This window comes from Caretta caretta, chromosome 8 (assembly GCF_965140235.1).
Source record: "Caretta caretta isolate rCarCar2 chromosome 8, rCarCar1.hap1, whole genome shotgun sequence".
NCBI classification, from domain to species: Eukaryota; Metazoa; Chordata; order Testudines; family Cheloniidae; genus Caretta; species Caretta caretta.
The window spans coordinates 103152707-103176413 of record NC_134213.1 but is presented as its reverse complement, the minus strand read 5'-3'; the positions used below and the strand labels follow the sequence as shown (position 1 = coordinate 103176413).

The window sequence follows — 23707 nt, the reverse complement described above, 5'->3', positions numbered from 1 at the left end:
AGAAATTCTCATCTGCTCTTCTCCTCTGATATCTCCACTTGCCCAAGTGACCCCATCCCATCTCCTGATCTCTCTCGTGCCCACTCTCATCCCCTCCCTTACTCTCCTTCTTAACCTCTCATGGTCCTAGGGCTTTTAGAGTCATAGGGCTTGGCTACACTTGCGAGTTACGGCGCAGTAAAGGAGCCCTGGGCGCCCTAGCTCACTCCCCGTCCACACTGGCAAGGCACGTAGAGCGCTCTGCCTCCGCGGCTATAGCGCTGCTGGTACTCCACCTTGGCAAGAGGAATAACGCTTGTTGCGACTTGGCTACAACGCCTGGGCGTCAGTGTGAACGAGGTGTTGCATGACTGCGCTCTGATCAGCCTCCAGAAATGGCCCATAATCCCCTTAAGTCAAGTGGCCACTCTTGTCATTGTTTTTGAATCGCTGCAGAAATGCGGATATGCCTTTTGAAAGCTCCGTTTCTGACAGCCAGCTGCTTCTCTGCTCCGAGACAAAGCAACCATTAGTGTGGAATGCTGTGTGAGAGAGAGAGAGGTGGGGGGGAAGGGGGAGTGTCTGCTGCTATCTGAACTTACAAGACAGCATGCTGACATGCTCTCAGCCCCCCAAAAACCCACTCTCTCTCCCCCCACATACACACAACACACCCCCTGTCACACTCCACCGCCGCGCGCCCCCCCCCCCATTTGAAAAGCACGTTGCAGTCACTTGCATGCTGGGATAGCTGCCCACAATGCACCTCTCCCAATGCCGCTGCAAGGGCTGCAAATGTGGCCATGCCAGTGCGCTTGTAGCTGTCAGTGTGGACACGCTGCAGCGCTTTCCCTACTGCGCTCTACGAAGGCTGGTTTAACTCAAAGCGCTCTACATCTGCAAGTGTAGCCATGCCCATAGAGTTTAAGGCTAGAAGGGGCCACCAGATCTTCTATTTTGACCTTCAGTACATCACAGGCCACCATCATTACACAGCACTAACAACCGAAATGAGATCAAAATATTACAGTCGACAGGAGACTAGATGTGGGAAGAGAGAGGTCATACAGAAACTGAGAACAGAAAGGGAGAGGGAGAGAGACAAGAAAGCCAAGCAGGAGCCTGTAAGCACACTATGACCCTGGAAAAAGCTAGTGAGAAAGATTTGGGTCTGGTGTTAGCTAGAGAGACTTTGGGCTTCTAAGATAAGAAACTTCTCCTTTTATTTTTGGTTCTTTCTGTGTTCAGAGACATGGACTTTGTACATTCCTTGTAAATAAACAAGATAGATACCAGACTCCATTAATTTCTGCTTCCAACTGGAACATTCCCAAGGCCCCAAACTTTGATTGCATCAAGAAGGGGCAACATAAGAACAGCCATACTGGGTCAAACCAAAGGTCCATCTAGCCCAGTATCCTTTCTTCTGACAGTGGGCAATGCTGTTGCCCCAGAATGAACAGAACAAGTAATCATCAAGTGATCCATCCCCTGTCACCCGTTCCCAGCTTCTGGCAAACAGAGGCTAGGGACACCATCCCTGCCCATCTTGGCTAATACAAACATAAATATGAACACCGTGTTTGAAGGAGACCGTTGGTTACTAGCATTGGCTACAGGTACCCAAGCAAGGAAACAGGTGCCTGAAACCCAGTCAAGCCTTCAAGATCATAAATCATTGATACATGGGGGAGCGTACCTTATTCCTGATCTAGTGGGGGAAACACTGCAAGATTTCACCATAAGGCAAGGCAAAGGCAAGAGGCCTGTTCCCTGAGGGGCTGCACACAGAGACCAGAAACGGGACAGATGGGCAAGAGTCTTACGGGACACTCTGGAACTTTATGGAGGGTTTTAGTAGAACATGTGTGAAAGACGAGTGGTTGGTTAAGTCTGAGAATAGGCTGGATACATCAGGCAGGTAGTATGTGAGTCTCAGCTACTGGAATTGCTGAATGGCCATCTGTACTATAACTGTGTCTGTCTGGCAGAGTAAGAGAACTAAAGAAAACCATAAGTAATGGCTGTTCTTGGGCGAAAGAGATATAAAAGAGAGGGTGAGCTATGGAGAGAGGTTCATGCTTTTTGCTGATACAGGCCCAACTTCTCTGAATTTCCTTTGGGTCTCTTTTCTCAGGAACTGCATCGGGCAGCAGTTCGCCATGAATGAGTTGAAAGTGGCTCTCGCTCTGACTCTGCTCCGCTTCGAACTCTCACCGGATCTGGCCAACCCCCCCATCAAAATACCTCAGCTCATCTTACGCTCCAAGAACGGGATTCACCTGTACTTGAAGAAAGTCCTCTGATGCCAATATTGCACGGTGCTAAGTGCGGGAAAGGGACCAAGTAGATAACATGGTACCATGTGAATCAGATCAAGGAGTTAGTTAGAATAGACAAACTTTTGGGCCCAAAGATCTTCATCCCCCTTCTTCTGCCACCATCAGCCAAAGTGCCCAAATTGGCCTGAACTGATGTGTCATAGGTAGTTGGTTCAATAAAAGGCATGGATCTTATTGCACAGTAGGATTTTGTCTAGCAAGTGATCCCCTTGGAACATCTGCCCCTGCTCTGACCTTGCCTCTTCACATCTCTTCACTGGCTTCCTCTCGTCTTTCGCACAGGGGTCCAGTCCAGCACCCAGTGAAGCCTTTCCCTTGACTGCAATGGGCATTGGATCAGGCCCCAAAGTTCTAGCTTCTTTCTTGCAACTCTGACTGCTCCCTACTATCCATCTAGCCTAAATTTCCCTCCTAGTTACCTTTTTGGGTCCTTCTTCCACTGTCCATACCTTCTACAATGCCTGCATATGAACCCCTCCGTCCTCATTCAAAACCCTCCTTATGTTGCACTTGCAAGAATAGGCCAAGTATTACTAAGCTTTAATCAATGCTTATTAAAAAACTTAAAGTTTGGACTGTCGACCTCTGGGCAAACTGCATTATCTGCATCTAATTAAGACTGGAAAGCTGCTCGGGACAGTATCTGTCTTCTGTGTTAATAAATAACTAGTTATTAACATAACAACAGCTGTATGGAGTTATTAGTGACATTTATAGCTAAACCGATCAAACAGGAGTACCCCAGAAAACACCTTAGCAATGGGGAAGGAAAAAGCATGGAGCGGAAGGAATAAGACCAGATCCTCAGCTAATGTAAATTGGTATAGCGCCATTGACTTCAACAGAGCTATGATGATTTACCGGGTCTAAGAATCTGGCCCACTGTACAAGAGAAATGATTGCAATGCTGGGTGTCAAATCTCATGAACCCCCCTTGCAGAACACCCGTGCCCTTAGCTGAGTAATATTGGCATGTCTATAAATACGACTTACAATGCCTGTGAAAGTAAGAAGTCACCAGGCTGCTGTACCAGCTAAGCCCATTGGAACATCTCACATGGCGTTTTGCCTTCTGTTATAAAAGATCACACTATCTTTCCATCATACCCTGTCTCCGGCAGTTGTCTATCTGACACTTCAGAGGAATATGAACACCCCCCACAACTTATAATTCTCGTCAGGGCAATTTGGTTTCTGAGGGTGCAGATTCATTCCTGAGCATCGCAGATAACCAGTTCATACTCTGAAGCAGGAAGTTTTATGATTACCCTTGTAATTATGGCCAGATCCAGTCTAACGCCCCCTGAAGTCAGTGGAAGACTTTTGTTTGCATAGCCATGAATGTTATCAGGAGTCAAAGTTACCCAGCTACTGAACCACAAAAAAAAAAAAAAAATTTCTTTGTATTTGTTCTAAATCTCCTGCCTCATCACTGTCCTCAAGCCCCATTCTGTACGACACATGGGACATGGTGCAAGAGATCCTCAGATGAATAGATCCTGCCTCTTACTTCTCCATGCACTTATGATGTGCCTCCCACATTTCAGCCAAGGAGTCTCCTGTCGTCTCACTAGGACGTTCAAGCTGAATAACAGGACAAAAACCGATTCAAATGCCTGAAAACGTAATTAAATTTAAAAAAGCAAACCACCATCATATAATTCAAAGTGGTAAAGCAAACAGAGTGTGTGTGTGGGGGGGACAATACACAAAAAGCGAAGTTACAGGCGATAATGAAGATGGAACTGACAGGTGCTACCCTGAAACACATTTGGTGGGGTGGGGGGAAGGTTTCAGTGTTTCTTAAAGGCTGGATCTAATTCCTATTGACCTCAGTGGGAGCTTTTCCATTGACTTCAGTGAAAATTGGATCAGGCTCTAAATGGGAAGAGATGAGTGAGGATGATTGTCAAGGCGATCGTGTTTCGTAGTCAAAGGCCCACCACAACAATGGCAGGAGAGCTCACCGACCTCAACTGTGATTTTGGGACCCCCCAGTAGTCTGTGGATTGTAAGCGCACCTATCCCTCGGGTACGAGGACTCAGCCATGGCTAGAACCCACCTTGTGTCATCTTCGTCAATCCACCAGTGTAACTGATGCAGAGTTGTGGGGAAACAAGAAATCCCCTTGTTGCCCATACCTCTCCTTAGGCCTCATTTAAAACAGCCTCGTCAGGTTTCCTGCAGGGTGGGGTAGGCTTTTCAAATACACTCAGCACTGGGCTAACTCAGCTCTCACTGGAGTTTGATCATTCATGTCAATGGGGACAGAATGAGGCAAATACTGAGAGCTTTTAAAACTCCCACATGGAGTGTTGAACCTTGATTGGTCCCAGCTTGCAAGCACTAGTTAAGTCAGTCTGTATTTAGCTCTATACAGCCGGCTTTTTCTCCGTTGTCCAAAGTGTAGTTCGCTCCTTTTAACTCTTTTGCTATTTGATATGATAAGTTAATTTGAAAGTAAAGAGCCCCAGATCATGCCCAGCAATATCACGAACAGTCCAGACACCAAATGAGTAACCAGAGTTCAGAACCCAGCATTTGCTGCCCAAATGCAAAAAAAGAAAACATGGGTGTGACAACATAAAGCAATTCCCCTGCTCCCCAGTGTAGAGTGCAGGTCCCCTCTGGTATTCTAGTAACCAAGGTCTTCCCTCTGCCCAGGGATTTCCCCAGGGCTTCCCGCCCCTTGCAGCTCTCTACGTCAAGGTCTATAATTTGGTCTTTTGTTTGAGGAGGGCATTTTCATAGCTCTCTCCTGGGCCCCAGGCTCCTTTAACAGAGCTGGGACCCTTCTCTCTATTCCCTTGCTGGTAATCATTAGACTCAGTCATCTGCCTCCTCTCAAGTGGGTCTGATGACTCCCAGAACCTGCGAGGACCCTCCCCAGAACAGGCTGACCCTTCCCCACCACTCCCAGCCCTTAACGGGGCAGCCCTCCCTGTTACCCTTACCCACTCATCCCCCCTCACAGCGGCATGTGTTTTGTATTTTGCAATGCATTTTCCCCAGATTAACACTGAGGAATATCAACCTTTTCAGCGCAATGTGTTTTAATCGGGAGGAATATACTGAATTTTTTCTTTCCCAGGCAAGTTTTAGCAGCTTCAGGAGTACACTTCCAATCTTGATTGTGATCTGTTGCTTTAGCGAGTGAAATGCTCTTTAACGTGGACTACGTCATTTTTTTCCCCTGTAACTATGGCATCTGATTGTAGGACACGGTGTTCTCAGGGATTGTGGCTCTTTTCCAACTGTTCTGATTTACAGGCTGTAACTGTGCCAATAAAATTACACGCGAAGCCAGGACAGTGCCTGGAACTGCTGAGTAGTAACACAGAAGTCTTTGTTGTGCAAGCATCTGTGTTGCACAAGCATCTGTGTTGCATGCACCTTGCATAAGAAGCTCTCACAGTAGTGTTCTTCCACCTACTGTAGGGTGTCCCTCTCTCAAAATAGGACCGTCAGGACTAAATATCCAAAGATGGGCCTGAGCCATAGACGTGGATCAAAATATGAACTGCCCCAAGGATAAGAGGCATTCAGGTCTGGTGTTCTAATTCAAGCCCATGAACAGATAAAGGACATTTGCTACAAGTTGCAGCGCTTCAGGAGAACATCTCCCAAATTCAAGAGATTGAAGGGGAGGGGATCAGATCTGGCACTGCTCTTAATTACGGCTTCATTCAAACACTAAAAGACAATAGCATCAAACTTATTAGAGACAGGTCTGCAGTAGAACATCCCAGAATCCAAATCCATTAATGACTTGTGCAGCTGATGCCACTCTCTCTGCTTGGACAACCTAACACCCTGGGCAAAAGCCCTCATGAATTTAGGGGTTCAGAAATCCAGACCCACATCTGTATTTTGCTCATCTTACTGCATCAATTGTGCGTTCATTTCACTGCCCCACCAGGTTCGGAGTAAAAAAATTACTAGATCATTCAGTGAAGGTCTACTCAGGAAGGCTCTACCCAGTGTCATGTTCCATCCCATGAATAAGTTTTTGATCTGTCCTGAAACTGCCAAGTCGGAGTCACGCCGAGGCTGGGGCCGGGGCCAGGGCCAGGGAGGGGCTGGGTGGCACTGTCTCCCCGCCCACCCGTGGGGGCTGGCCCAGGCCCCCCCACCCTCAGACATTCCCCTCTAGGGGAACGTGCCCCGCAGTTTGGGGACCTCTGTACTATGCAGGGGAACATAAGTGACATTTCATCCTGCCAGTCCAATTCAACCTTCTACCTCTAAAATGGCTCTGCTCCTGTATAAACCTATGCTCTGCTTTCTTCCCACTCCCTTCGAGCCAACACAACCGATTTCCTTACCACTCCCTGTGCACCCTGCTCCCAATTCTCCGCCCTTGTTCCAGGCTGCTGCTCATGCCTAGAACACTCTCTTGCTTCTTTGTGGTCTTGTTAGTCACTTCCTCTCCATAACCTCAATTACATCTAGAAAGGAGCAAGCAGTTAAACGCAAAGGTGTTGTCACATTTCCCTACAGGATAATTTTTACCACCTATATTTGCCAAAGGAGAATTGTGCATTGTCCATTTGATTGCAAATGCCCGCTCGAATGAGTTGCAGAACAAACAGTGTACTTACTGGATGAAGAAATCTGAAACAACAGATATTCAAACCAAACAGCAGATAACCAACAGTGAAAAAAGTGAGTTCACAGGCAATTCACAAACTGAGATAAGGCAGCACTGGTCAAATCCATTGTCTGATTCAAATGATTCCTTGTAAAGGCCTTGTCTCTTAAGAAGCCTTTCAGAGCTTTCCACGAAACATGATGTAACAAGGTGCATCACCTCCCAAGCCCCCAGTCGTGTCCTCAGAATGGCTCTGCAGCAGCCTGTCTCAGTTTCCCCTTCGCTGAGGGCTCCTTAATAAAACTCCAGACAGGCTCTCTTGTGGCCCGCTTAATAACAAACAGTTGAAAACAATCATCAGTGTTCCAAACTAAAGTCCATCCCGCCGACACAAAATCCTCATACTCAGCTCTGGTGTCTTCAGCTAGTCCTGCATTTCTTCTGTTCCAGTCTGCTCCACCAAAGCAGCCAGGCCCAGCGCTTCCCAGTTAGAGCTCAGCCTTCCTCAACTCTGCCTCAGAGAGGTCAGCAGGCAAACCCCCTCTGCTGCTCTTCTGGTTACTCAGAGCTCCTGCACTATACCACAATTTTCTCTAGCAACATTCTTAGCTCCATGGCTGGAGAGAGGTCAGTGGGCAGCCAGTCATCCCATGCTGCCATCTTCTCCTTTTTAAGGCCCAGGTGTCTTCCCTTAAACCCATTTGGCTGCAGGTAATCAGTTACAGGTGCACTGGCCCCTGCTCCCTCCTAAAATGGGCCAGTGACCCTGTGACACATGGCAACATAGGAACAGAGGTCTCTTCCAACCCTAATATTCTATAATTCTATGAACTGCCAGGCTGAATCAGACCATTACTCCAGTATCCTCTCTCAAACCGTGGCCAGCTGTGTCGGAAGAAGGTGCATGAAGCCCTGCAGTGGCCGTTAGGGGATAATCTGCTTCCTGGAAAAATTCTGACCCCCTTAGTTATGCCTGGAAGCACCAGGGTTTATATACATGCCCAAACTCTTCTTTCTGCCCTAACAGAACTCTAGATACTCTCGTTACCCATATATATGTCCAATTTATTTATTTTTTCAATCCTGAAAAGCCCTTGGCCTCTAGGGTAAAGGGTTTTACACTGACTTCTAAAACAGGGAAAAGAACAAACTTGAACCTAAAACTGATCTGCAGAACACAACTCTTCCGTGAAAATAATTTCTTTTACTGAGCTATTTCATGACACTGTCTTCCAGCCTCGCTTCGAAAGGTTTCTGCTGCAATCACTATTTCATGATCTGAGAGATCTGTTGCCTCCTCCAGAAGTAGAGATTAATTAGCACTCCATGTGACAAGCATTCTGTCTTTCCCATGCTCCTACAGGTATTCCTCACCTCGGGCAGCTCACCGCAAATGGCGACATGTCCCTGCAAATCTTCAATAGGGTTGCCAGTTGTCTGATTGGCGCAGGGCCAGCAGGCTCCCTACCTGGCTTTGTGTGGGTCCCCAGAAGTGGCAACATATCCCTGCTGCTCCTAGGCAGAGGCATGGCCAGGCAGTTCTGCGCACTACCTCCACCCACAGGCGCTGCCCCCACAGCTCCCATTGGCCGTGGTTCCCGGCCAATGGGAGCTGCAGAGCCAGTGCTCAGGGCAGGGTGGGGACAGTGCACAGAGCCCCCATGGCTGTTCCTCCACCTAGGAACATCAGGGACATGTTGCCACTTCCAGGGAGCCACACAGAACCAGGTAGGGAGCCTGCCGGCCCTACGTCAACCGGACGCCTGTCAACCCTATTGAAGATTTGTATTGGGAGATATCAGACATGCCGGTTTCTAAGGCTTTAAGTGCCGGATAACACAGCTTTTACTGTAATGCTTACTCGCAGCAGTTAGAAGGACTCCGATTGACTTGAGGGGCTGGATCAGGCTCTCAGATTCAGACAGTGCAAGATACATACAACGTACTTTCATGAATGCTGGGGGAAAACAAAGCAGCTTTAGTAATTAAAACAACAGTAGAGAGCCCCGGTGAAATCGACCCCTGGTATTAGTTAGAGCTGAGTATGACCACAGTGTGCCAGGCGAGGTCCCTGACCCGAAGAACTCACAACGTAAAAGATGCTCTGAAACAGCGAAGGGGAAATACTAGTATAAAGGCCCCAGTGGTAACTGGCTGTGGTAACATAGTGTATGACCAGCACACTGAATCAGGCTGCCGGGCTCTGGACTGGCTACCAAGAGAAATGTAAAGTTGTACTGGGTGCAGTGTGGCTCGAGGGGCTGTTCTGGCAGCTGGGGATCACCAGGGCACAAGTGTACTCCTGGCCGCACCCCTTTTCATGCCCCCCCCCCACACACACACACATGGAAGGCTGGGAAGGGTCCAGAGTGGTGCTGGGCCATGGTTCATTGTGTGCACCGTGGTGCACTGGACTGCGCCTCCCCAAAAGCCAGATGGCCGACAATACTTCAGTTCCCCAACACTGCCCACGCTACCCCCAACTACCATACCCATGGTGCCCATCGACATCTTGGCTGCACCATCTCCTTCCCAGGGTGCGGGGGCTCACCCAGAAGCAAAGGCCCCTTTGTTCCTCACCCCATCTTCCTGCTTCTGTGGCAGGGAGGGTGCGACGCTGTATGGAATTTGGAGGACACTTTAGGATATTATGAACACCAATATTGTGAAATTGCAATGAGTTGTGTCAGGTATGCCATATAAGGTATCTGCAGAAATGTTATAATTTTCCAAGTATGATGATCTTGTTTATATGTTTGTGTCACCTTTGCATTATGCGTTATAGATGTATGTATGTATGTCTGTGTTTCAAACTTGTGCCATGCTTCTGAATGACACCCCCAGACAGTTTGGCATCAGAGCTGCCTAGACTGCTTGATGGCTCATCACTTGTACAATGAACCCATTGAAAGGGTCAGGGATATACCTTATGACTCAGCAAGACATGCCAGGACATGCCTATGGAGAGAACTCTAAGGCTTCCAGGCCATGTGCTGGGCAGCTTGTGTTTGGAACAAAGGAAATCAAGCTGCCTGGCAAAAGACTAGAAAAGGCAGCTGATCTTCTGCTTCTTGTCTTCATTCCTGCTTGTTACCTCTGGAGTAACCGTTCTACAAACAAAGTTCTGAACAAAGGACTGAATGACCCATCCAAGTTGTGGATGTGTTCCAGAGGGACTTTCAAGCCAGCAAACTCACCAATACTGCTAGGAACCTGATATATGGACTTTGAAATCTTTGTTTGTATGTAACAGTTTACCATTTAACAACTCTCTTCTTCTTCTGTCTTTTTTCTTTATAATAAACCTTTAGTTTTAGACACTAAAGAATTGGCTGGCAGAGTGGGATTTTGGTTAAGATCCAAACCTTATACTGATCTGGTAACGTGGCTGACCCTTTGGGGGTCAGAGGAATATTTTGCATGTGTGAGCAGAGATTTTTAAATAACTTCTCACTATACTGGACCTAGGTCCTGATTAGGAGGCAGAGAACTGGAATGCAATAAAAGGGGCTGTGTGATTCCTTTGGTTGCTTCTTGATAACCAGAGTGGGGGATCAGAAGCACAGTTTATGACTGGCTGGGGAGTTTAACTTCAGTGTTACCCACCGGTCTTGGAAGTATCTGGTCTCTCTTTTGCAGCCTGCCCTGACTGTGGCATTTCCAGTGAGGGATACCCCAGGTCACAGAGGGGCACTGGGCTCTTCTCTTTACCCTTCTGGCTGTGGAGGGGGGCACTGGGGACTAGGCTGCTCTTCTGGATGGCTGCAGCAATGGCTGCAGCAATGAGAGCTCAGGGACGGTGGGTAGTAGATTGTCCTAGGCACAAGCAGCAGGGGGAAGAAGTTGTGACGGCGAGAGTGGGAGCAGGCTACAACGGGGAGCGGTTAGGAGACAGACTTAGATGGAGTGCTGGCTGGGGGAATAAGATATAGGAACTGGCATTTCAGCAGCAGAGCAGCTGTGCAGAGCCTTGAAGATCAAGCTGAGAAGCCTGGATGTGATGCAAAGGGTGAGATCACCGCTTGTTTGCTGCCAAGGGCTTTGAGCTACCGGGAGCTCAGCTGTGTCAGAGCCGCTCCACACAAGGTGTCTCATGAGGTGGAGGCTGATCCTGGGCTCTGCTGCAGCAGAGAGTTCTTTGGAAGGCAGTTAATGCCTGACTAATCTAATTGCCTTCTATGACGAGATAACTTGCTCTGTGGATGAGGGGAAAGCAGTGGACGTGTTGTTCCTTGACTTTAGAAAGCTTTTGACACGGTCTCCCACAGTATTCTTGCCAGCAAATTAAAGAAGTATGGGCTGGATGAATGGACTATAAGGTGGATAGAAAGTTGGCTAGATTGTCGGGCTCAATGGGTAGTGATCAATGGCTCCATGTCTAGTTGGCAGCCGGTATCAAGTGGAGTGCCCCAAGGGTCGGTCCTGGGCCGGTTTTGTTCAATATCTTCATAAATGATCTGGAGTATGGTGTGGATTGCACCCTCAGCAAGTTTGCAGATTACACTAAACTGGGAGGAGAGGTAGATACGCTGGAGGGTAGGGATAGGATACAGAGGTCCCTAGACAAATTAGAGGATTGGGCCAAAAGAAATCTGATGAGGTTCAACAAGAACAAGTGCAGAGTCCTGCACTTAGGACGGAAGAATCCCATGCACCACTACAGATTAAGGACCGAATGGCTCTGCAGCAGTTCAGCAGAAAAGGACCTAGGGGTTACAGTGGATGAGAAGCTGGATATGAGTCAACAGTGTGCTGTTGTTGCCAAGAAGGCCAATGGCATTTTGGGATGTATAAGTAGGGGCATTGCCAGCAGATCGAGGGACTGTGATCGTTCCCCTCTATTCAACATTGGTGAGGCTTCATCTGGTGTACGGTGTCCAGTTTTGGGCCTTCCACTACAAGAAGGATGTGGAAAAATTGGAAAATGTCCAGGGCAACAAAAATGATTCGGGGACCGGAGCACATGACGTATGAGGAGAGGCTGAGGGAACTGGGATTGTTTAGTCTACGGAAGAGAAGAATGAGGGGGGATTTGATAGCTGCTTTTAACTACCTGAAAGGGGGTTCCAAAGAGGATGGATCTAGACTGTTCTCAGTGGTAGCAGATGACAGAATGAGGAGTAATGGTCTCAAGTTGCAGTGGGGGAGGTTTAGGTTGGATATTAGGAAAAACTTTTTCACGAGGAGGGTGGTGAAACACTGGAATGTGTTACCTAGGGAGGTGGTGGAATCTCCTTCCTTAGAAGTTTTTAAGGTCAGGTTTGACAAAGCCCTGGCTGGGATGATTTAGTTGGGGATTGGTCCTGCTTTGAGCAGGGGGTTGGAGTAGATGACCTCCTGAGGTCCCTCCAACCCTGATATTCTATGATTCTATGATGTTGCAATATTTTCAAATGCAGATTACCAAGGGACTGACTTTTACTAGTAGTTGTCAATGAAGGCTGATCCAGTGGGCAATGAGACAATATCTGGAATATTCCTTGGTCCATCTAAAGGAGACTTTTAACAAAGTTGAGGTACTGGTTCTGTATTAGAGGAAAGCCCAACCCTGAGTTTCTGTGGCATCCTTAACCGCCTTGTGCTGAGCCAGACTCTCAGAGAGATATCCTCTCACCTCCCGTCTCCAAATAAACATGAAGGTTAGACACAACAGTATATATACAAATACAACCCCCTACTAACTCACTAACAATTTTCAGTTAGTCTTTGAGGTGTGCTGCTCAGTCTCTTGCATCTGTGTGTTATCCCTTCAGTCTCTGCATAGTGGAGTTCAGTACCACCCATGCGCACCCGCTCTGTGGACTCCTCCATGGCCCTTCCTGGTTCCATCTCTGCAGATCTGGGCTCAGCTAGCTTTAATCCCCTCTGTTTCCCCCTGGCACTTCCTTCCTGCCTTTTTGTCAGCCTTGGCTCCTGATCCCACCAAGCCGACCAACCTGATTGTCTAATTACCACTGCCAGCTTTCTCAAGGGGAGCTAACTAACGTCTGAGTGCTCAGAGCACAGACTCACCTGTTCGCTCCCCGCACTCTGTCCCACCATGCTTTAAGGGTGCAGCAATTTTAAGTAAGAGTTAGACTCCTCTTCCTTTTTAAACAGCTTCTTGATTATTTTATGCCATTTTCCACTAGACCATTAGACTGCAAATCTCGGACTATATGTAATGTTTTTACACTAGGGCTGTCAAATGATTACAAAAAATAATCGCAGTTAATCACGAGATTAAAAATATAGTTGCAATTAATCACAGTTTTAATCTCACTGTTAAACAATAACAGAACACCAATTTAAATGTATCATGCATAGTTTTGGCTGTTTTTCTACATTTTCAAATATATTGATTTCAATTACAATGCAGAATATAAAGTGTACAGCGCTCACTTCATATATTTTTGATTACAAATATTTGCACTATAAAAAAGATAAACAAAAGGAACAGCATATTTAAATTCACCTTGTGCAAGTACTGTAGTGAAATCTCTTTATCATGAAAGTGCAATTTACAAATGGAGAATTATTCTTATTATTTGCACAACTGCACTCAAAACCAAAATAATGTAAAACTTTAGAGCCTATAGGTCGAAGCAAGAAAGGGTATATGAATCTTTAGCACATCTGTCATATATATACCTTGCAACGCTGCTACAACCGTGCCATGCGAACGCTTGTTCTCACTTTCAGGTGACATTGTAAATAAGAAGCAGGCAGCATTATCTCCCGTAAATGTAAACAAACTTGTTTGTTTTAGCAGTTGACTGAATACGAAGTAGGACTGAGTGGACTTCTATGAGGTGAATTGAAAAATACTATTTCTTTTGTTTATTTTTTTCAGAGCAAATATTTTTAATCAAAAATAATCATATAAAGTGAGCACTGTACATTTTGTAGTCTCTGTTGTAATTGAAATCAATATATTTGAAAATGTAGAAAAACATCCAAAAATATTTATAATACCTTTAAATAAGTATTCTATTATTGTTTAACAGTGCAATTAAAACTATGATTCATCACAACTATTTGTTTAATCCAGTCAATTTGTTTTACGTTAATCACGTGCATTAACTGTGATTAATTGACAGCTCTAGTTTACACCCTTATTTGTTATCAAATTGTCTAAACTCACATCCATCAAACTGTGGACCATTATTTGACACGACCACTTCCGGTATACCATATCTAACAAAAAAGAACTTTATGTGCATAATAACATGTTTTGCAGTAGTGCTTTCTAGCAATGCTATTTTTGGAAACTGCAGTAAATAAGCCCAAACCAGTGTACAGTTTCTTCTAGCATATGTGAACAAATCAATGCCCACTTTATACCATGGAACTAAGCTCTCCTGAGTAAATATTATGGGCAGTGATGAGCTGCCAAAATCTTAACAACCGATTCCCTATAAAACGTTCAGATTTAAGGGATGTGCCCCAGTATGTATTTTTTGTACCAACAGGGTTACCATACGTCCGTATTTTCCCGGGAGGAATTTTTAAAATTTAAAAATTCCTCCCGGATGGCAATTTAAGAACCAAAAAGCCTGACCTGTCCGGGAAAATATGGGTGTGTGTTAACCCTGCCTAAAGTTCTTTTTTAAAAAGATGGGCCTGAACTAGAAATGAGGTCTGTTTCACATGCGTGGGTCCCCGCCACTCCCTGGGGGTGTGCTAGGGTGACCAGATGTCCCGATTTTATAGGGACAGTCCCAATTTTGGGATCTTTTTCTTATATAGGCTCCTATTACTCCGCACCCCCTGTCCTGATTTTTCACACTTGCTGTCTGGTCACCCTAGGGCGTGCACATGTGTGGGTCCCAGCTGCTCCCTGCCCCCCTCATTGAAGCAGGTGTGCAGGGTTACTGCCCTGGGACCTGCAGGGCACCAGTGGACATGGGGCCAGCTGCAGACAGGGGCATGGGGCAGGGCTGGCTGTGGGCAGGGGGTGCAGGAATGGCTGTGGGCAGGGCAGGGGGTGCGTGCGGCAGGGGCTGGCTGCGGGCAGGGTGGTGGGTGCTCACGGGGAGAGCAGCAGGACGCAGCCCAGGCCCAGCAGAGCAGCCGGGGACCCACCAAGCAGCAGCGGCCCCAGGGCTCGCGCCCAGGGCCAGGCGGCAGCCCACATGGCTCCCGCAGCACAGCGCCCCTGGCGTCCGGAGGAGGAATTACATCACTTCCCAGCTGGACCCCATTAAAGCCTCAGCGCCCACCTGAAGGGAAGCGGGTTAACAACCGGTTCTAAAACTGCTTCAAAATTTAACAACCGGTTCGCGTGAACTGGTGCGAACTGGCTCCAGCTCACCACTGATTATGGGCCCCTTTACTTGATTGGGTCTGTATTTCTGTCATGTTTCACAAGCTCTAATGGTTTCTTCTATGTACTCATCTATGTACCAGATGACTGGAGGATAACTAATATAATGCCAATTTTTTTAAAAGACTCCGGAGGTGATCCTGGCAATTACAGGCGGTAAGCCTGACTTTAGTACTTGGTAAATTCGTTGAAACTATAGTAAAGAACAGAATTATCAGACACATAGATGAACACGATTGTTGGGGAAGAGTCAACATGGTTTTTCTAAAGGGAAATCATGCCTCACCAATCTATTAGAATTCTTTGAGGGGGTCAACAAGCATGTGGACAAGAGTGATCCAGGAGATCTAATGTACTTAGATTTTCAGAAAGCCTTTGACAAGGTCCCTCATCAAAGGCTCTTAAGCAAAGTAAGCTGTCATGGGATAAGAAGGAAGGTCCTCTCCTGGATCAGAACCTGGTTAAAAGATGGGAAGCAAAGGGTAGGAATAAATGTTCAGTTTTCAGAACGGACAGAGGTAAATAGCGGTGTCCCCCAGGGGTCTGTACTGGGACCATTCCTATTCAACATATTCAAAAATGATCTGGAAAAAGAGGTAAACAGTCAGGTGGCAACATTTGCAGATGATACAACACTATTCAAGATGGTTAAATCCAAAGCAGACTGAAGAATTACAAAGGGATCTCACAAAACTGGGTGACTGGGCAACAAAATGAGAGATGAAATTCAATGTTGATAAATGCAGTCAGACACACTGGAAAACATAGTCCAAACTATACATATAAAATAATGGAGTCTAAATTATCTGTTACCACTCAAGAAAGATCTTGGCGTCATTGTGGATAGTTCTCTGAAAACAGCCACTCAGTGTACCATGGCAGTTAAAAAAGCAAACAGAATGTTGGGAATCATTAGGAAAGGGATAGATAATAAGACAGAAAATATCATATTGCCTCTATATAAATCCATGGTACGCCCACACCTTGAATACTGTGTGCAGATCTGGTCGCTTCATCTCAAAAACTTATATTGGAATTGGAAAAGGTTCAGAAAAGGGCAACAAATACGATTAGGGGCATGGAACAGCTTCCATATGAGGAGAGATTAATAAGACTGGGACTTTTCATCTTGGAAAAGAGACGACTAAGGGGGGATATGATAGAGGTCTATAAAATCAAGACGGGAATGGAGAAAGTAAATAAGGAAGTCTTATTTATTCCTTCTCATAACACAAGAACTAGGGGCCACCAAATGAAATTATTAGGCAGCAGATTTAAAATAAACAAAAGGAACTATTTCTTCACACAACGGACAGTCAACCTCTGGAACTCGTTTCCAGGGGATATTGTGAAGACAAGATTATAACAGGATTAAAAAAAGAACTAGATAAGTTCATGGAGCATAGGTCCAGCAATAGCTATTAGCCAGGATGGACAGGGATGCAAAACCATGCTCTGAAGTGTCCCTAGCCTCTGTTTGCCAACAGCTGGGAATGGGCAACAGGGGATGGATCACCTGATGATTCCCTGTTCTGTTCATTCCCTCTGGAGCACCTGGCATTGGCCACTGTGTTACCCGGGGTTCTTTCAACCAAAAGCTCTTGGTAACTTTTACTCTGTGCGAGGTGGTGTCAGGAAATAAATCTGGGGAGACACGGCCATCCGACCGATCAATGGCTGGCACAAACAGGACAACACAAGAGTCCTTTCACTTAAAGCTAAACTTTACTTAGTCTCAAGCATTTACACACGTCCGCAACAGGTTAGTAAAACAGCCCCAACCCTCGATGATTACCGAAGCTGAGTGTGGCTCTCGAGTGGCACAGCGGCAGCCCATCTGCCAGTGGGGAACACAACATGCATCCAGAGGGAGAGTCCAGTCCCGAAGAGTCCCCCCACCTCAAACTTTCCCCCCTTATTTTACACATTAGTAACACAATGACATGTCCCTTAAAGAAAACTTGTTAAGTAAGCAGTTTCAATGGTCAAGCAAGAGGTTCCTTCTGATTATTGATTAACCAGGTGTGGGGTTTTTCCAGAGTTTGCAGCCTTGAGGCCCCAATAGACATTCCTGGGGCACATCCTGCTCTTCTAAAACGCATGTGTCAGCAACTTCAACACAATTCTCATCAAGAAGGACGCGGGGTAAAGCTGCCCTTTCTGTGGCACCCAAAACCCCCTCCCCTCCTTCCTTGGTTAAGCTAAGACTGCTGACTTGGCTGCTTTTAGCAATAAGCCATAGTTGTTTCAGTCATTTTACGGTTTGCTGACATCTCCCCGTACAACTGTGCTAGATGGACGATTGGTTTGACCCAGTATGGCTGTTCTTACATTCACATTCATTTGAGGCCAGCATAAAATATCTCTAACCCTCCATTTACATTTTCCCATTCCCAATTGTCCTTTGTGTATTCAATTTAGCATGTCTTTCCGTAATGCTTTTGAAACAATTAGCTAGGGTAGGCCAGCCTGTGGCCTGGGACTCAGGGCAGCTGGGGCCAGTGCTGGAGCTGCCTGGCGCTCTGGGGCTGGGGACATTGACACCACAGCACCCAGCGCTCCTGGGCTGGGGGTGCTGGGGCCATGGCATCCCGGTGCTGGTGGCACTGGGTCGCTGGGGCCATGGCGCCCAGCACTCCGGGGCTGTGAGCACTCAGGCAGGCTGGCCAGGACTGGGGCTGGCGGCCGCAGTTAGGGGCTCAGGTCTCTGGTGGTGGAGGGGGGCAGAAGAGGTGGAGATGGGGTGAGGCCTCCAGCAGAAGGGACGGAGTCAGGTGCTAGCCTCCCCGAACAAGTGGCTCACGCCCTGTCCCCAACCACTAGGTCTTTTCCAAGCTTGCATACTATTTACAACTGCATAGGAAAGAATAATCTCTGGATCCTAGGGGGAGTGTCTGCTAACCCTTTGTTTGCAATAGCTACTCGTGGCGTGTGGACTATTTATGGTCTTGCATAATAAAAACCTGCCCCATTTTACATCCATGAACTAGGGCATAGGCCTCCTTTTCTGTCGGAACATATTGACACTCTGTTTTGGTTAGTGCCCTGGAAGCATACGCCACAGGTCTCCAGTGTTCACCATACTTTTGCACGAGTGCTGTGCCAATGCCTTTTTTGGAGACATCTGTAGCCACCATCATTGGGCAGTTACTGTCATAATATCTAAGTAATGGAGGCTCTTTTATGAACTTTTTCAGGTTTTCAAGTGCCTTATTATGATTGGCATCTCATGTCCATTGAGCATTTTTACACAGAAGAGCTTGCATGTTGCTGGTTTTATCGGCCAAGTTAGGTAGGTCTTGCCCAAAGGTTCAGGCTCTAACAGATCACCTTATTTGGGGTTAGAAAGGAATTTTGCCCTGAGTCAGATTGGCAGAGAACCTGGGGGTTATTTCGCCTTCCTCTGCAGCATGGGGCACGGGTCACCTGCTAGCTTGAACTAGAGGTGGAGTCTCTGGAACTGGAAGTCTTTAAATCATGATTTGAGGACTTCAATAACTCAGACAGAGGTTAGGGGTCGATTACAGGAGTGGGTGGGTGAGGTTCTGTAGCCTGCAGTGTGCAGGTCTAGATGATCATGACAGTCCCTTCTGACCTTAAAGTCTATGAATCTAGGTACAAACTGCCCTACAAACTTATCATTCCTAGGATTTTTTGTACCTCACCTTTGTCTGTTAGGCCAGCATATTGGTAATTGCCTGTATCCTGCTCAGATCTACTTGTATCTCCTGTTCCATCAGCCTTTCTCCCAGGTATGCTTCTCTGACCCTAAATTTACATTTTTGTTGATTTAGCTTTTTCCCTCCTCAACAAGCCCTTTCTATTGATCTTTTGAGCCTCTGGTCATGGTTCCTCTGGCATATGTCCCCAAATTAAAACATCATCCATCCATGCTTTGGTACCTTCAGGACCACCAAATATTTGTTGTGCTTTTCTGTGGAACACTTCAGGTGCAGGATATAACCCAAAGGTAGTCCGCAAAAGCAGTATCTCCCAAAGGCCAGTGTACAAATGTGTGCTACTTTTGTTCTAAGGGAACCTGCCGAAATCTAACTGATACATCTAGTGTGGAGAAATATTTGGCATCAACCATTTCTCCAAAGATTTCTTCCCTTGTAGATATAGGGAAAAGTTCCCTTTTTAAACATATTATTAAGTTGCTTAGGGTCTAGACATAGGTGAAGAGGTCCATCTTTCTTTTCAACCATTACTAAAGAATGGACCCACTCTGTTAGTTCTACTTTGTCTATGGTGCCTAGTGCCACAAACTTGTCCAGTTCCTCTTTGAGCTTCTGCCTGAGAAAAAGGTGCACTCCTAAGGGGGGGTGTATTATGGGACTATTGGCCTCAGTCCACTCTATCTTATATTCTGTTGAGAGCTTTCCAGTCCCCTTAAAGACATCTTGGTACTGGTCCTCAATATGTGTGATCCCCTCCCCCTCTAAAGAACACACTCTGTATAAGGCTCAGGGTCTGACACGTTTGCAACCCTAGGATTGGTGCTTTTCACTCTTGCACAATTACAAACCCTATCCTTTCCACATTGTCTTTTCCCTTTACTTCACGCGCACGTACACCGATAGTTGGAGTCAGCTCCCCGCTGTAAGCACTGAGCTTTACCTGTTTCTTTTCAGTGTGTCTTAGTTTTTCCTTTAAGACCCACACAACAGAGGCTGGTACCACAATTGCCAGTGCACCATTGTCCAACTTACCAGTCGCAAGGTTTCTGTTTGTTTCTAACATAATAGTTCAGTCACTAGGTGCTGGAGTTTCATGTGCAGTTCCAATGAAGAATTCTTCCCTGGTGCTTGCGCTGTTCCCTTCTTGGGACAGGGCGTGCACACGTTGTTTTTGTTTGAGCCTATGGTTTTCCTGCTTGCAAACTCTTGCAAAGTGGTTACACTTTTCGCAGGTGTTGCTGCGTTTTCCAGAGGCAGGCTATTGCTGTGGGCCACGCCTGCCATAACACGGTATACAGACCTTTGTACAGCCTTCTGCAAGCTCATTCCAATTTGTTTTTTTTATTCAGATTTATCTCTAGATCTCTCAAATCTGTTTTGCCTCTGCACTTCTCTGTAGGTTAGAGGAATTGTAATCTCGTCCACTGCTTCAGTATGTTCTTTTCCCTCCCACAGTTTTCATCTGGCTCGAATAACTTCAGAGGCCAGGCAAACTCGGATTGCCTTTTCTAAATTCAAGCCTGGATCTTCCAGCAGTCTCTTTCTGAGCTCTATTCCTCTGCTGGCCATAACAATCTGTTTTCTAATTACGGAACCGGTGAGTTCTCCACCATCGGCTCAGCAGTCTGAGATCAGGCACAAATTCTTCAAAAGTTTCTCCCTCTTTTTGAGCTCTCCTATGAAAGTTGTATCTTTCAAAAGTCTCCTTGCTTCCAGGAGCACAGTACGTCGCAGATTTCTGCAGCACTGCCTCATAACTAGCCTGCTCTTCTTGGCTTACCTGCAGACTGTTATGTACATCTAGCGCTTCTGACCCAGCTATAATAAGGAAAATCTTTTGTTTATCTGCCTTCCCAGTGGCTCCACTGGTCTGCTGCATTGGTGCAGAGTTTGAACTTTGTTGGGGCTCTGAGCTGCTCCATTTCCAGTCCGTGTTCTCATCACCCCACTCCGGACACCAGGTGATATTACTGCGTTCTTATGACAGAGACTAAGACAACATTGAGGGAGTTCATTCTTTATTAGAAGCAGAGGTGGATTAAGTTTTTGTGGGGCCCTGAGACAGAGGAAGTGGGGCACCTCCCCATCCCTTCCACCTGCAGTCCCCCCCCCCGCCCTCCTCCCCATACTCCTGCTGGGGAAATGGGGTTGGGGCACAGGGGCTTGCCCTACTCCACCTGCCCACAGCTCCTGCTGGGGAGCGGGGTCAGGGCACGGGGGCTTCCCCTGCTGTCTTGCAGGAGCACCGGGCAGGCAGAGTGCGGGAAGCTCCCATGCCCCGCTCCCCGCAGGAGTGCCAGGCAGGAGAAGCAGGTTGGAGTGTTGGGGCGCCCACTTTTCCAGGGCCTCCCAAGTGGCTGGGGCCCCTGGGCATGAGTCCCGTTGGCCCAGTGGCTAATCCACCAGTGATTAGAAGAAAGTCCAAGAGTGTAATGATCTTGGGGTTCATTAAATAACAAACCAGTGAATGAGAAAGGAATAAAACTTTAACAAAACAAACTGGAGAGCGTCTGTACTGAGCTGCTGCACACAGCCATGTGGTGTTCCCAAACCCTGCCTCCAGAGCACTGCTCCAAATTTCTATGGTTATAATACTGTCCTTTATGAAGGAGTGTCTCTAAATTATAATCTTCTACAAACATATCTCTACATCTTCCCTCTTAAAGAAAAACAAATTAACTCTTATACACATATATAAACAGCTAACAACTATCTAATAATTCATTATTAAATTCTCAACCCATGTAGTACATTTCCATAAACCCAATGTAAGAGGAGTGGTTACCTGCACGTCATTCTCGAGTGAGTCTTTACCACTCACTTTCCTCAAATACCCCTTCTCCAGGTAGGTTAGCAAGTCTCTATGAGTCTTTCAGGATGTTTAATCTTCTGCTCTGATCTTCTCTGAGTTGTTCTCTTGTTCCTTGACAGTTTCTCCTTTGTGCATTAATAAAGGATCAGTCAGATGGGAAATGTCAGAGTCCACATCTACTGTCAACATGTTGGAACTTTCTGGGATTACTTGTAAATCCCTCCGATTATGTCGAAATGTGTCCCCCTGCTCTGTCTGGACTACATAAGATGCAGCTGTTCTTTAATGGTACTACTTTGGCCCCAAGTGTTAGAGGTATGATCCCTCAGGCACACTCTGTCACCTGGGTTAAGAGATGGGCGATCACGGGCTCTTTTGTCAAAATAATATTTCTGGTTCCACTTCTGATTTTCTTTCATCTTCCGCATGGTTTCATTGTTGTGCGATTTCAGCAGGTTATCAGTAATTAGTAAGTTAGATCTGATCCTTCTTCCCATTAACATCTGACCTGGAGAAAAGCCATTCTCCCAGGGTGTACTTCAGTAAACCAGTAACGCTTTATACAAATCACCCCCACTGTCAAAAGTCTTTTTCATAAGGTTCTTTACTGTCCGTATAGACCTTTCCGCAAGTCCATTTGATTGGGGATAATATGGGTTGGATGTTTTGGGATGAAAATCCGAATCTATGGCAAATTGCCTAAAATCTGCACTGGAAAATTGTAGCCCATTATTGATAAAGATTTCACCTGGAATTCCATGTCTGGAGAAGATTCCCTTCATGCCGGCTATCACTGATTTACTATTAGTACTGGGCAGTGTGCAAATTTCTGGATACAGAGAATAATAATCCTTTGATTACCAGTTAAATAAGTTAGTGCCGATCTTCCCATAAAGCCTTTGTGGAGCTGGCTGAGGTCTCAGCGGCTCTGCCTGCTGGCGTGGCTTGTATTCCAAGCATGAAAAGCAGTTTCCTACCACATTAGCGATGTCGTGATTGATCCGTGGCCAATACAGCACCATTCATGCTCATTGTTTGCACTTCTCAATTCCTAAATGACTCTAATGGATCTTCTGCAGCATTTCTTTTTGGAGGCTCATTGGAATGACAACCTTACCGCCCTGGAAAATCACCCCCATCTATCAAAGTCAGTTCATGTCTGCAGTGCCAATAGTTTTGCATACTTGGACAGCAACTGCTTATTTCTTCAGGCCATCCTTTAATTATCACTTCTTTCAGGATTCCCAACGATTACTGAGGATGTGCCTAAGAGCTCTATGACCTCACCGTGTTAGATGCTGTCCAAGCACAGAACAAGACAACGTGCCCTGCCCCAAATAAAAATAAACATTAAGAACAGCACTGCTCTCCTATAACAATTATCCCCAGTGTCCATTCCATTATCAGAATCATCCCAGCCGCTTGATCCAAACTGCCGGAATTTAGAAACCTTTCTTGCTGTGCCGACTCCCTCCCCAGTCTTTGCATTTATGTGCAGGGAGTTTAATACATTAACCCACTGTGTAACCTCTACCTCTTATTTTAGAACAACTCCATCTCTCCTGCCTTATGCTGCCCATTGGAAGTATTAGCCAAATTGTTGGATCATATTAAAGAAGTTCTGTATTAAAATCACAAATGAGTTTGATTCCCCATAGTTTAAATTCCAGGGTATTACTAATTAAGAGGTCTCTTGGTTTTTGGTGCTGTTTCTCTCCCTCTATGTGTGAAACTTGCAAGCTGCTAATTGTGTTAGTACATTCTAAAACAGAGTCTGTTCTCAAAGCAATTCACACAGAGAGAGACTCAAAGCAATACTCTGTAACAACAGAAACAGCACCCAGAGACTCCCCACCCTTTTGTTGTATTCATCTCGCTTTGTTAACAATTGTGATTAAAATAGAGATAGAGGATGTATGTGGATGGATGCTTGGTGTGAATAATAATTGAATGATCAGGGAGGTGGCAGCCTAAGAATCCAGTGTCCATCAACTGAA

The 23707-nt window shown here is 46.2% G+C and overlaps 1 protein-coding gene across 1 annotated transcript in view; it reads left to right on the top strand.

The window, feature by feature from the left end:
• Positions 1-3006, top strand: part of LOC142068304 (cytochrome P450 4B1-like) — a 29927-nt gene extending 26921 nt beyond the window's left edge. The window contains exon 12 of the mRNA XM_048862639.2: positions 2117-3006. Within this exon, the coding sequence (XP_048718596.2) occupies positions 2117-2285 (169 nt within the window). The 3' untranslated portion in view covers positions 2286-3006. The remainder of the gene's footprint in view (positions 1-2116) is intronic.
• Positions 3007-23707: the final 20701 nt, after the last annotated feature.